The 14747-nt window shown below is 39.4% G+C and overlaps 2 protein-coding genes across 7 annotated transcripts in view; both read left to right on the forward strand.

Moving 5' to 3' along the window:
* LOC100695949 (atlastin-2) overlaps window positions 1-9876 on the forward strand; it is a 44756-nt gene extending 34880 nt beyond the window's left edge. For 2 of the 6 annotated variants that reach the window (XM_005457621.4, XM_025908331.1), the window contains 4 exons: window positions 604-675; window positions 971-1402; window positions 3272-3286; window positions 8178-9876. In XM_005457621.4, the coding sequence (XP_005457678.1) occupies window positions 604-675; window positions 971-1402; window positions 3272-3286; window positions 8178-8288 (630 nt within the window). In that variant the 3' untranslated portion in view covers window positions 8289-9876. Of the gene's footprint in view, window positions 1-603; window positions 676-970; window positions 1403-3271; window positions 3287-3749; window positions 4120-4139; window positions 4297-8177 lie in introns of those variants that run through there. The other 4 variants (XR_003220601.1, XR_003220602.1, XM_025908333.1 and 1 more) reach the window with 4 other exon arrangements.
* Window positions 1-14747, forward strand: part of LOC100711262 (malate dehydrogenase, cytoplasmic) — an 868968-nt gene that overhangs the window by 398509 nt on the left and 455712 nt on the right. The gene's annotated exons all lie outside the window — the stretch shown is intronic.

Raw genomic sequence — 14747 nt, forward strand, 5'->3', positions numbered from 1 at the left:
CCACTGATAGTGGTCTTCTATCTATTCCACCGACCCGTTTGAAAACGAAGGGGGATCTCGCTTTTCAAACCCTGGCTCCAATACTGTGGAACTTTTTACCCCCCCTGCTACGCACCATCGACACTGTGGCTTCTTTTAAAAAACAGCTTAAAACATATCTGTTTAGACAGGCATTTGGGTAATGTTCGTGTGAAATATGTTGTTTTATTCTATATTTATACTGTACTATTGCTTTGTTTGATATGCTTCTATACTGCTATATTGTTTGTTTGACATGCCTTCATTCCCATGTGAAGCACTTTGTAACAGCTTTTTGTCTTAAAAAGTGCTATATAAATAAATTTTACTTACTTACTTACTAAATTTCACATCCTGAAGTGTTTTTTCTCTGAGGTTAAGAGGTGAATGACGTCTGTTTATTATGAAGTTTTTACATCTTCAATCAAGTATCAAGTTGATACATTTGGTTTAACGGGAAAAAAACAATACCACATCCCTCAGATCAGGCTGCACTCAATCTCAGTTTAATTAAAAACTTTCTGTATTGATTAATGTGTGATAAAGATTGTTTCTGCACAATATGTTTTGTCCTCTGGTTTTTAGGCAACAGCTGAAGCAAATAACCTTGCAGCTGTAGCAGGATCCAAAGACGTATACAACAAAAGCATGGAGCAGGTAAACATATAGCATTTTGAGGGACATAGATTTAAGCTGATCTGGAGAGTTTGAGATCCAGACACCTCAGAACTTGGATGTCAGACTGAAGTGACGTAACTCCCGAGTTAGCGCAATTCTGATTGGTTTGTGAAGAGTACACATATAACCACAAAATATGTGGTTAACATGAATTTGTGCCAGAAGTTTGATCATTGTGTAAACACTGTTACTTCCTGTTCATTTAATCAGCGATCCAGGTTTTGTTTGATGAATTCAGTTAATATTTTTGTTGTATTTCCTGTCCTGGTCTCAGATCTGTGGTGGGGACAAACCATACATTTCCCCAGCAGAGTTAGAGCGCCGTCATGTGGAGCTACGGCAGGCTTCCGTGCGGTACTTCCGCTCTGTCAAGAAGATGGGCGGAGAAGATTTCTGCCGCCGCTACCAGGAGCAGCTGGAGGCAGAACTTGATGAGGCCTATGCCAACTTCAGCAAGCAGAATGATGGAAAGAACATCTTCTACGCTGCACGGACGCCCGCCACACTCTTTGCTGTCATGTTTGTCATGTACATAGTGTCAGTTGTCACTGGCTTTGTGGGCATTAGCTCTGTGGCCACGCTGTGCAACCTGGTGATGGGATTGGCTCTGACAGCACTCTGCATCTGGGCCTATGTTAAATACTCTGGAGAGTTTCGCGAGGTCGGAGGATTCATTGACCAGGTGGCTGGAACCCTCTGGGAACAGGTGAGAGGACAAGCTTTGCATTACAAGTGGTGCAAATTTCTTCTAATCTTTATGTCAATGATTGATTGATTGACTGATTGATTGAGTATATCAGCAGTGTTGGGCAAGTTAGTTTGAAAAAGTAATTAATTATAGTTACTAGTTACTTCTTCAAAAAAGTAACTGAGTTCGTAACTGAGTTACAAGATTCTAAAAGTAATTAATTACTTGAAAAGTAACCATTGCGTTACTTCCCCCACTTCATAAACAACCAAATGTCATGTTGCCATATCATTTTTGATTGGTTGATATGGTTGGTTTTTCCACCAAAGGGCAGTTTTTTGTTTGTTTTTTTTATTTTTTGGTCACAAGCAGAGAGTGCTTGCTAGCTCTGTCCTTAGACAGTAAATGTGATGAAACTATTCATGAAAAAACACCGTGTATATATTGTTTATCATGACTCTGGTTTTATGTGGCCTATCAACACAATTTAAAAACTGGTATATATCACCTTGTTGTTTTGTCATCTTGAAGTCGTCATGTGATTGGCTTACCACGACTACTTTATTCTTCCTCAGTCAAACAGCAGCACTCATACGATTGTTTTGCCTCCTAGCTACAGGTTTTGTTCCAAAAAGTGATCGTCTGCTAGAAAGTGATTGCCGCCCGTGGGAGCATGCGCAGCTGCTTAAAGCTGTAGCGCCCAGATTACTTATAGCTACTTTCGTGCAACTGATATAAGATGCGGTAAGCTGAAGACAGCTTCAACTGTCTGTTTGTTGAAAAATAGTAACGCGACCACACCGCATTTTCTTCTTAGTAACGGTAACAGCGTTGTAACGATAGAAATAGTAATTAGTTAGATTACTCGTTACTGAAAAAAGTAACGCCGCTAGTAATGCCGTTACTTGTAACGCTATTATTTCCATCACTGTATATCAGTATTTTTATGTAGATTCACATTTAGGTCATGGTATATCAGTGTTTTCTCCCCACCTTTTATGCTTCACTCAAAAGTTTTCAAAAGTGAGAGGTGATTGCCATCATCAACTGTCTAACTTTCATAATTTAAAATTCCGGTACCTCTATTTATCAGGAGTTTAATTTACTGAATATTTTATTTTTCACCAGTCAAGCATAGAACACAAGAACAGTACACAATAAGGTGGAAGGTATACGTAGAACCTACATTAGTAGGGGCAAAAAAAGAGTTCTGACAGCATTGACTCCCAGATGAGGTACATTTTGTGTGTGTGAGTGTGCTATTGAATAAGTGACTGTTTCTGTAAGGACTTTGAAGACAAAATGTATGCAAAACTGAGGTTTTTCTTTGTACTTCGACGTAATGTTTCCTGCTGCAGAAAAGATGTTCTGAGGATGTAGATTTATTTATAGTTATTTAATTATAAACTTTAATTATTAATATTAATAATAGTTCTGTAGCAGCCCCAATAAAGAAAAAAATAATTCTTCTGTAGCTTTCCTGTAGATTTGTCGCAGTCAAAAACAAATGGCTGTGAATGGGAGCAGCAACAGTTTGCTTTTTTTAAACAAGTTGAAGCGTTAGTCGCAAGTGTGACTGACACTGGTACATGGTAAACTGGTACATTTACATCCTAAATGGACTGGTTGATATATGGTGCTTTTCTACTGTTCCTAAGCACTCAAAGCATTTTATACAACTTGCCTCATTTACCCATTCACAGCTATTTATACAAGCACTTTTTTCTATGCTTTTTCTAGGTAAGTGCTTTCTGTCAAAGAAACATTTACATGGTGCTCCAACCCACCTTCCCCATATTCGCTTCACTACCATAGTTCTGACATTTTTGGTTTTTCTGTTCTTGCTCTTTTGATTTAACTTTCATATTTGTCCCTTAATGCTTCCAGAGGACTCCACGAAAGGTGAGCCCTTGCTTCACGTATATCTTTACTTTTTTTTTAAATAGTTGCAGGACTAGGGAGGTATGTTAGATTTTATTTCTTTGTTTATTTTTAATCACAATCAAAACCACTACCACTTATCAATGCACTTTTTCTTAGATAATTATCTGAATTTCAGGAGCTTGGCCACATCTCATACACTCCCCTTTCTGTTCTCTGTCTATAATTTTTTATATAGTTATATATCTATATATATATATATATATATATATATATATATATAGTTTTTTTTTTTTCTGATTGTGATTCTGAAAAACCCTTTCTGATAATTGACCCCCTGTACTACAAATTGGTTGTGTTTTCATTTTTGTCAAAACACTCATTGACACCTATTGAGAAGTAGTTCAACGCAGCTTTATCTTACAAAAGTAATAGAATCTTACTTACTCTTCCGTATGCTCACCATGGACATGTTGTCCGTCAGCCCTTTAGATGAAGACCTCAACTGTCCAGCTTCATCACAGCCTCCATTAGAGGAAGATCCATCCACCAGGAAAAGCTCTCAGCACCACTCCTGCTCACTCACTAAGCCGGCCCTCACATCTTGCATTATCAATATTGCACGTTACAATCCAGACAATAAAGAAGAACAAAAACTCTTAAACCTGTGTTAAATATGATATGAAAATATTTTACTACAAAGGATCATGTATTATTAAAATATGACAAATTAACTTCTGGAAAAATAATAAATTGGGACTGAAAAGTATGCCCTGCGTTGTGGCGTGCAATATAAATGATGCATGTTGTTTAAACATCTATGACAAAGTTAAAATCCTAAAATTATCGAACATTTTCTTCCATGTATCTGAAGTTAGGTCCTGGGGCCAGCAGCCCAAGCAAAAAAGTGTAGACGACCTTTGCCAGCCACCTCCTCCAGCTTATCTGGGAGAACACCGCAGCATTCCCAAACCAGTCAACAGATGTAATCTCTTCAGCGTGTCCCGCGGTCTGTTTTCGATGTGAAGGAGGTAGGGAGGCATAACGTTTAGGACATAACAGCTTACTAGCATTGGGCATCAATTAAAATGTTAACAATTAGATTAAACAACTAGTAAGTCTGGTACCGACCAGTGACAATAATGACTAATGTCTTGATGCATGCTCAATCATCCAGAAAAGTAAATCTCAAAAGGTTCATTCTGTTATTCTGGACATCTCATTTTCAGCGTGAGAAATGTTTTGTCACTCATTCAAGTGACTTTGTTGGGTCTGCGCTTCAGCAGACCCGCTAGTTCAGAGACTCATCACTCATGAAGAAAGCAAGACAATGACAGAACCGGGTTTTTACTTGCTAGCAAGGGAAGGCTGGTCGGAACCCAAGCTCTTGGGATTCCAAGAGCTCACATGGAATGTGCCTGCAGTTAAACAGCTAATTACCTCCCCCAGCATCATAGATGTGTAGGGGAGGAACAGAAGATTATCTAACCATGCAGTTTAAGGCACGGTCTACAAATTTAAGTACAACAATGACAACATTTAACAATTTACTCTGACAGACTTCTTCAGTCTAAGCAGGTTTCCCCAACATTTGTATAATCACTGAAATTAGCACCAGTGACAAACAGTGGGCTGTAAGGACCAGTTTTAATGATCATTAATATGCAAATTGTCATAACTATTGATCAACAACCATTGATCAATGGCCATCATTACCATGGTAAAGATGGTGATCTTTCACCATCTTACAATGCTGTGATTGCAGCCATTCCTTAACTCTCTGTAAATTGTACTCATGGCCAGATAAACAGAATCAACTTCTTGGGAATAGTGAATAATAGTTGTTTAGTCGACAAAAGTCACATATCCCTTGTGCCAGGTAACAGAAGAAGAGCCTCTCTCCTTCAGGCTGCTAGTTTCACAAAATCTTGTCCATCATTCCTTGAACCTGTCTATTACCATCATTTCATGCCCTGCTGAAAAATAGTTGCAGTTCCATATTTAGCTGCTCCTCCATTACCATTTTACTGCACGGCTGCCAACAGCGTGCCGTTTTGTTCTCTAGTCCTACTTCACAAAATGCAGGTATCTAAAACTCTTAGTATGGCTGCAGGCTAACAGATATCTGCTGAGGGAGTTCACATCTGCGCTCGGGGGAGTGTAAAGACAGAGCGCTACCACGTGACTGATGTATGTGCCTTGGAGAAAATCCTCACAGTTACACCTCCCCCCTGGTTAAAAGGCCGTCGGCTTCAACACACTGCATCAGGAAATAGGTCTCCAAAAGTGGAGCATGCCCTGAGAGACTGTTTGAATCCACTGACTGGGATATGCTGCTGAATCCACATGATGAGGACAGTAAAGGGATCGCAGGCTGTCTGACTATCTGAACATCTGTGTGGACGCAGTCTCACCTGTCAGGACAGTACACTGTTATCCTAACAACACCTCCTGGATAACACAGGAGGTCAAGGCTATCCTCAACAGGAAGAAGGTAGCCTATAGAATAAAGGACAGGACACAAGATGAGGGGTGGTACAATAGAGGGGACACTGGAGGAGCCAAGTAACTTTTGGTAACCTTCTTCAATCGGTATGACCAACAACCAACTGTCCCACCTCACTACAGTGCCCTCCCCCTCCTCCTCTCTCCACATGACATTGCTGCACACTCCACACCCTGCTCATCGCAGTCTCTCTCCCTCACTGGCACCCTCACCTGACACAGAGGACATACCTCTCCTCCCCTCCCCACAGTCCTCTCCCTGCATAACTGCAGACCAGGTGAGGAGAGAACTGAGGAGGCTTTGACCCAGGAAGGCAGCAGGCCCAAAGGGGGCGTGTTCATGGTTGCTGCACAGTCAGGATACTTTTCCTGGACTTGCTTTCAGTATCATCCAGCCAATTAAGTTCCAGGAAAAACTTGAAAGGATCGAAGTGGACCCCTGCCTGGTGACCTGGATCAGCAGCTACCTCATTGAGACACCACAGTATGTCAAGCTGAAGGACTGAGCAGCACTGGTGCACCATAGGGCACAGTGCTGGCCCCTCTTCCCTTCACCCTATACACTTCAGACTTAACAACTCAGAGATGTGTCATGTTCAAAAATTTGACGATGATAAAGCTATCATGGGGTGTATTAGAAGAAGATGAGTACAGAGAAGATAAGTAAAGGAATTTGGTGAGAGATTTTGTTGTCTGGTGTCAGAGGAACCACCTACAGCTCAACACCTCAAAGACCAACGACCTTGTTGTAGTCTGGGAAGTCTAGCCCATGTTATTGACTGGTTCTGATAGAGGGAAATTAGGTTTAGGTCATAGGAAACCACAAGTACCTTGTGGTGTGGATAGACAACAAACTGGACTGGTCTTGCAACACAAATCTACACCTGTACAAGAGGGTCAGAGCAGACTGTATTTTCTGAGAATGCTGCACTCCTTAAACATCTGCAGGAAATTCCTGTGGATGTTCTACCAGTTAGTGGTTGCCAGCTTGATCTTTTACGTGGTGGCGTGCTGGAGGGGTGGTACACCCAAAAAGGATTCCTCTGGGCTGGTGAAGGTAGGCTGGCTCTGTGGTTGGCATGAAGCTAGACTGACTCTCTGGTGACAGTGGCAGAGAAGAGTACTCTGGAAATACTGCTGAACATCATGGATGATGTCAGCAGTCCTCTGCAAACTGTCATCACAGAGAAACTGGACCAGCGACGGGCTGTTCCTTCCCAGCAGCAGAACCAGCAGGGCTAAAAACTCTTTGTTCCCTGAGCCATCAAACTGTACAATTCAGGGAGAGGGGGAGGAGTAGCTGGAGGAGGGAAGGGCACGGGACGATGTTGATCCAGTGAAATAAACTAAACTTATTACCTCCAATGCCAGAAATCCCAGCATGCTTCACTAGAGCTCAGTGTTCCACTGAGTTCTCTCATCATCTGGAATTTCTTCTGATCTCCTCTCCTGACATTCCTTGGCATTTATGCCAGTATATCTGCCACGCTGACCAGCACTTATATATTTGCAACAGTCTTTAACCTTTGTAGTGTACAGTCATCACTTCTTGGTGATGCCTTCCTTGGGTATCTGCCCAAAACTGGAGCCATAATATATATCATATAATTCCTTTTTAATAATGTATAAAAATCTTTGTAGATAGATGCTGAGTATAGCTCCATTTGGCGGCACACCTGTCAAACTACTACACACCCAACATAAAGCTTTACCTATATTACTCCAAGATAACTTGGAAAACAGCTGCTATGAAGCAAGAGGCTAAAACCATTCTTTGTAACAGGCTCTAAAAATGCTCTTTAATGCTATGCAGCATTTTAACAGTCCATAACACTTTTAAAATATTCACCTTTAGACCCAGCCTCAAGTGATCCTGCTATATTGAGACAGCCGCTACCTCCTCTGCAAACAAGTCCAGTTAGCCAAATAAAATTTAACAAAAGTAAACGGTTTTGATTGTGCATACAGTACAGGAGTACTGATTAGTAGCTTGGATTTCATTACATTATGTGTTGACTGAAACTGAAATGGGCTTATTCATCAAATACTGATTTTTGAGGGGTGAGGGTTCAAAAGAAGAAAAAATTAAAAACACCCAGGACATCATTTCCACCCCATAGAAACAATATAACAGTATGAAGCAGCTATTGTGGCATGCCAGGTTGCCTAGCAACATGAGTATTTGCACACATTTTGACATCAAGGCTGCTATAAAATGAATCAGAGCTGGGTATATGTGACTGATAAATATATATGAAACTGTAATGGGATAAAAGATGAATAATTACTGTAGCACTGAGGATGGGATTTTGAGCTGGAGCAGAGTTGGTCAAAGTGGAGATTGTGTTACCGAATGCATAGAGAACTTCAAGTCTGATGTGACATCTTCCTTCTCCTTTTCCTCCAGATCTTCTCCAAAGTCTTTGAGGTGGCCCGAAGTCGAGTCCTGTTTGGAAGCTTTATCCCAACATCACGGCCCCGGCTCACCTCCAACAACAACATCAAGAAGAAAAATTAGCAGCACACCATGTTTTCCCTGTCATGTTGGGGTTTTTTCCTCTCCTTCTCTCTCTTCCCTTTTCCTGTCACATCCACCTTCTGCTCTGTTTTAAAACAACGATTTGAAATGTATAAATAGGTTGGTTTTTTGGATATAGATGATGGTTCCTCGCCATGCTGGCTGTGGGTTTAAGGGCACACTGTAGTTCTGGACAGAGTGGTATGATGTATTTTATTCTCAACGAGGGTTATGATTCTTAGTGTGGGTGGCCATTCTTACACCATTATACCAGGTGTGGTTACCTGTCAAATAATGACTGCACATTATTAATCCCCGTTTATCTGAATGTATGTATGAAAAGCATGTCACCAGACCCTCCTCACTTCTCTCTTTGCAGTACTTCCTCTTGTCTTCATCAAGTTTCTGTGTCGCTGGGCGGCAATACAAATAGTTTTTACAACCAAAGTTTACAGCGTTACTCGTAGAAACTCTCTTAGTGTTTCTTGTGACTCTGCTGAACATATATCAGCCATAAAAACTTTAAATCCACATTATGTAGGGTCTATACAATAAATTAACCCTGTGTCGTGACATGGACGAACATGATTTCAGGTCAGGGCTCCAACCAGTTCTCTTCATTATTAAGTGATTTTTAAAGTCTTACTTCAGTTGAACCTTTTCCGAAAAAGATGGAAATAACAGTTATGCAGCAATTTGTTTGGTTTTTTGTTTTTGTTATTTTCTGAGCTTAAGAAATGATTTTAATTTTATTATCAAGCTAGTTCAGATAGTAATCTATAGTTACCTTAATTAGTTTGTCTGGATCTGGGAAAGAGCTGAAAGTAAAGGAAGCAAAATTTTGATAAAACCAGCTCAGCACTTAAGTATTCACCTTAGTAGAATGATCTGCAGATCTGACAAAAGACAGTGTCTGTCAGTTCTTTTGGGTTTTTTTTTTTTACTGTTTTAAGTGGATTATGACTTGACGTGTTTACCTCCAGATACTCTTTATTTTTAATACTCGGCTTTGTCAGAGTCATGCTTGCTTTCCAACAGCAAGATATGAGGTATCAGACTCATGTATGTTTGCAGTACAGAGTAGCATAGAGCGACCAAAATATTTGTTCAACAGATCTGAGACATTTCCAGCTCTCTACTTGACCTACCAAGAAAGATGTCTTACTAAATGTTCAGCTATTAAGTTTATCTATGTCTGGATCTCCACCTTCCCTACATTTTTTGCTAATTGGTCCTCTTAACCTGACTGCCAGTATTTGAGTAAAACTTTAATTTTTTGTGTAGCTCAGGTTAGCGATGTAGAGTATTTTTATTATTTAGTTTTGGGGTTTTTTATTATTAAATTTAAGCACTCTTCCCTTCATCATTCCTCGTTGTCCTCTTTATCTTGGCAGATCTGATGGACTGAGTCAGCTCCTCTTGTTTCTAAACCACCCAAGACCACATAGTAAAACACCAAAAAATGTAATTGTTTGCCATTCAATCTGTTGCATCGCATATATGTAACACGACACTTTGTGGGTCCAGATTGGTGGGTCCAGTGTTTGTATTTTCAAAGCCAAAATCTGTAAATTGAATGGCAGGTTCATTCCAAGTGTTGGCATTGATCTCAGGGTCAGAGGTCATAAAACTTTGCTTTACTGATCAATTTTCTTTAGTAACCATTCCATCCACAATGTCACCACTGTGTGCTCTTTGTTTTTTTACACTGTACTTCTTTTTACAGCCACACACACACACACAGGCCATGTGTATGAAATATAAACCTTTATAAACATAAATTTTCTAGACTTTTTTAGCTGGCAGAACGTTTGGGTGGTAAACTTGATTTCAAATCACTAGATGTAAAGGAATGCTATACAGATGTATGTATATATATATATATATATATATATATATATATATATATATATCTATATACCCACACACACATACATACATACATATGTATATATATATATATATATATATATATATATATATATATATATATATATATATGTATGTATATGTGTGTGTGTGTGTGTGTGTGTGTGTGTACATATATATGTGTATGTGTGTGTGTGTGTGTGTGTGTGTGTGTGTGTAAATTTATCTTACATTAGCACTGCAATTTCACCCCTTGCTGGCAAAGAATGTTTATAATCTGTTGTTTTTCCCCATTCTGTTGAATTTAAAGTTATTTAAGTTAACTTATTTTTCAATACACTATTAAATCAGTCTTCTTCAACACACATACTGGTGCTGTTCTGTCTTTACATTTTTTTCCTTTAATGAAGAGGTAACATTGAAAATGCTAATAGTATTCTAGGTTGGCACAACCAATGCCAAATGGAAAAGCTGGACTGATATCTGAATGTAGTTGTAACTCAAGCTAAATGCACAATAAAATACCATTTAAATCAAATGACCTAAACCATAGACTACTTTTGTCTAAAGTAGAGAAGAAAATATAAAAACCATAGAGTACTTCCATGTCTAGATTCTGCATTATTTGTAACATAATCACTTAACATAAAATATTTGTTAGATGATAAAACATCTGCTGTGGTTTATTAGCTTAATATCCATGCTAACTTTAGCAACCAGAAGATTATATGTATGTTTCTATACTTACATTTTGTTTTATGAAGGAAATTTCATTTGAGCTTAAGAGAACGTGAATTGTGTTTTTCAGTATTAACATTACAAAGTCATATGTTTAGCAAATGTCTCAGACATTTGCCCTTGTGTACATTTTACACAGATTTTTGTTTTGCACATACATAAGGATGCACACCCACGACCGCTCAAAAGTTTGGGATCACTTGGAAATTCTTGTTTTCCATGAAAACACCCATGAAATTAGGGCTGTGCGATATGACCAAAATCTCATATCCCGATATTAAGACATCTATCGTCCGATAATGATATAAATCACAAAAATGTATCATTTTCTGTAAATTCTGTGAACGTCGGGCAGCTCGACTTGCGTGAAGTGTTTCCAGCTGGGCGTCGCGTACCTGGAGTCGAGTGTTTTACAGTTTTTCTCAGTTGCTTTGGTGCATTTCTCACAACAGAATTAAACTTTGCACAATAGTTAGTTCAACCTCCACAACATGTAGTCGTTTTGGCACAACCTTGTGGCGGTTTCATGTTCATTTTGTCCAAAGGCAAATGCCTTTGGACATGAAGCAGTTGAGTAAGTACAAATATCTAAAGAATGGTCACTTTTGACTTGCTATTCATCACTATCTCCTTGCTTCTATCATGAATGTCACAATTATTTATACTTGTACCGGCTGAATAGTCCATACAACTGATAGTCTTCATTTCATTGCTTGTGTCAGTGCACTCAAAATTGTTGAACATCTTGTCAAACAATTTGTACACCCATTTTGAAAACCCTATTTTTAAGGAGTTTCCATGAAAATCTCCATAAATTACTTTTCTCAGGTGAACCTTATCTCACACTAATGAAAATTGGTGTGTGTTACTCTTACTTGCAACCAATGAAAAGCCTCTTCTACCCAGTCATAGGTGAATCGCGTTACAGTATCCCCTACTCTACAAGTATATATATTATGTAAACCAACAGACAGGATTGGCATGAGGTGCATACTGAATCTACAAAAGCTTGTGATGACATCACAGCAGAGTCCTGCAGCGGGTGGATTCGACACTCCAGAAGATACTTTCCCCGATGCAACGATAGAGCTGACATTCGCTGTGATGTTGATGCAAATATGTGGGCAGACAGACGGGAGCGTCTAGATATCAATGATTGATATGCAGCAGTGTCTGTTTTTCAGTTTGTTTGGTTTTTGTTTCATAACTACTGCAGTAAGGTTTACTGTCTAAGTGAGTTTATGTTTGCTGTAAAATGTTTGATTTACTGTATTTCCCCAGTTGCGCAATGCTGTGCACAGTTTCAATTGAATATTATCAAGAGTGCATACGAAGTGTCTTGAGTTTCCTTTACAATTTATGGTTTTCAGACTTGACATGTCATTGGGAAGCACCTACAAAGAAATCCGTCACAATGAGAACATGTTCAAACCATTTGATTTTGTGACCAAAGGTGCTGGTGTACTGACTTGTAATTGTGACAGCCCAGACACTTTGATTGATATAAGTACTTGCTTTTGATGAATATATTATCTGTTTTGATTAAGGGACTTGCTTTTGAAGCATTGACTACTTATTTTGAGCAACTGACTTGCTTTTGAACAACTGACTTTTCTTTTTGATGAAGTGACTCACTTTTGCAAGTTATCCACCATGTTTTGCAGTTTGCACTAATTGTTTTGAGAAGAGCCTTAGTAGTGGTGCAGAGATCAATTCTGTTGTGAGAAATGCACCAAAGCAACTGAGAAAAACTGTAACTGATGCATGAAACGATACATTTTTAGACATAGGTTGTAACGGCCGCCGTTTTCTTTGTGAGTATTTATTACACAGCGTGCTGCGGGGAAAAGCCTGTTCTAACGTTTGAGTCTAGGGTTTATTTTTTAGCACCTGACGGCTCTTTTTTGCTTCTCATCCGTAAATACTCATCTTTCACGTGATTCAGTTTATTTTGAAAAGTCTCAACAGGATCTTGAGCTTTATTGTGAAAGGTTTATGTGGAAAATAAACAAGCGGACACGAGGTGGTTTTACCGTCGTTGTTGCTAACGACAACGCATAAAAACAAGCGCTTGTCCATCTGTAGTGTGGTTTTATTAAATATAAGAGAAAGAGAGAACTTTAGGAAATGAATATAGCCACTACAGTGACCATCAAAATAATGAAAAAATATTGCCGTAAACAGTTTATTTTGCGACACCACGAAACAAACGATAGCGTAAAATGAAACGATAGACGTTTTTATATCATCATCCGATATATATCGTTATATCGAACAGCCCTACATGAAATTGTTGTGAATAGGGAATATACAGAATGAAAAGGACATTGCAGCAATTGCAGCTATAGGAGACCTTAGGCATTCTGTCAGTCCTTCAAGGTAATCAGATGAGATTTCACCCCATGCTTCCTGAACAATTTCCCACAAGATGGATTGGCTTGATGAGTACCACATGGTCAAGCTGCTCCCACAACAGCTCAACAGGGTTCAGATTCAGAAACTGTGCTGGACACTGCATTACAGCCAGAATACTGGCTGACTGCTTATTCTTTAAATATTGCTGACACATTGTGAAGGAAGGTGTTTTTGGAGTCATTATCCTATTGTAGGATGAAAAAGGCCCCAATCAAGTTCTGTCCACAGGGTTTGGCACGGTGTTGCAAACTCTTGTGATAGTGTTCCTTCCTCAAGGTTCCTTTCACTGTACAAATCCTCTGGAGCACCCCTAGCCATTACACAGCACTGTTCTTGCATCTTTTTGCTTGTTCTGCATCTCACAAATATTCTGTTTGAGCCGAAGGCCTCAAACTTGGACTCCTCTGTCCACAACACCTTTTTTAAGTTATCCACTGTCCAATGTCTGTGCTCTTTTGCCTATCTCAGTTTATTTATTTATTTTATTGTTCAGTCTAAGATATGGCTTTTTCATGACATGAAGCCCAGCATCCTGAGGTCGCCTCTTCACTCGTGATTCTGACTCTGGTTGGGTGCTATTTAGTGCAGCTGCAAGTTGACAACCTGTCTTTGTCTTAAACTACACACTCATTTATCAATTTAATGTCATTTGAATTGTTTATGAAACTGATAAAATTCTTTGTGAATTGCATAAAAAAATTGTTTCATTTTTCAAAATTGTTAGTGGATTGTGAAGAGCGCTGAGTGAAAGTGTTTTTGTGACAGAAATTTAAAATGGCAAAATCTGTACTTTGGCTGCACAGTCCTATTAACAAAACTAAAATTGTCATAAAATTTGTTCATTGCTTTGGGGTCAAACTTCCCTCTAGACTGCAGTAGATCTGTTTCCTTCAGTGTACAGTCAATATCAATTTGAAGCTGTCTGTTCCAAAGGTAATTTGGAAATGCTTCCCCAACTTTTAAAGCAGATCCTAGCTTTCTGTTAAAGGGTCTATTGACGCCACTCTTCCTTGCAGCAATTCCAATTCTCAGGTTTTGACAACTTCCAGAATTCCTGCCAACAAAAGCTTTGCATGGCGTTGACCTTCATCAGAGTTTGCATCAGCCAAAACCAATTTTGAAACTAATCATGCTTTCATGACCTAAAGGCGAATGGGGAATTCACCTCCCTCTACCCACTCATGTTTGGTGTTACTGCTTATGTTCTAAAGTGCATTTAAAACATGGGAGGGGCATGGTACCAACGACCCTCTGCCTGATAGCAGCTGGTGTCAGCACGGCCCCTCACGATAACCCTCAATGTCTACATGTATTTAAAATTGAAAGGTGGGCACCGGCACCACAGGTGAGGCTGAAAAAACACACCGTCCTCTAGATGCCGTTTAGTATGCCAGACCGGGGCACGCTGCAGCAGCACTACCAAGCCCCACAGAGCCC

Source organism: Oreochromis niloticus, linkage group LG6 (assembly GCF_001858045.2).
Source record: "Oreochromis niloticus isolate F11D_XX linkage group LG6, O_niloticus_UMD_NMBU, whole genome shotgun sequence".
NCBI lineage: Eukaryota > Metazoa > Chordata > Actinopteri > Cichliformes > Cichlidae > Oreochromis > Oreochromis niloticus.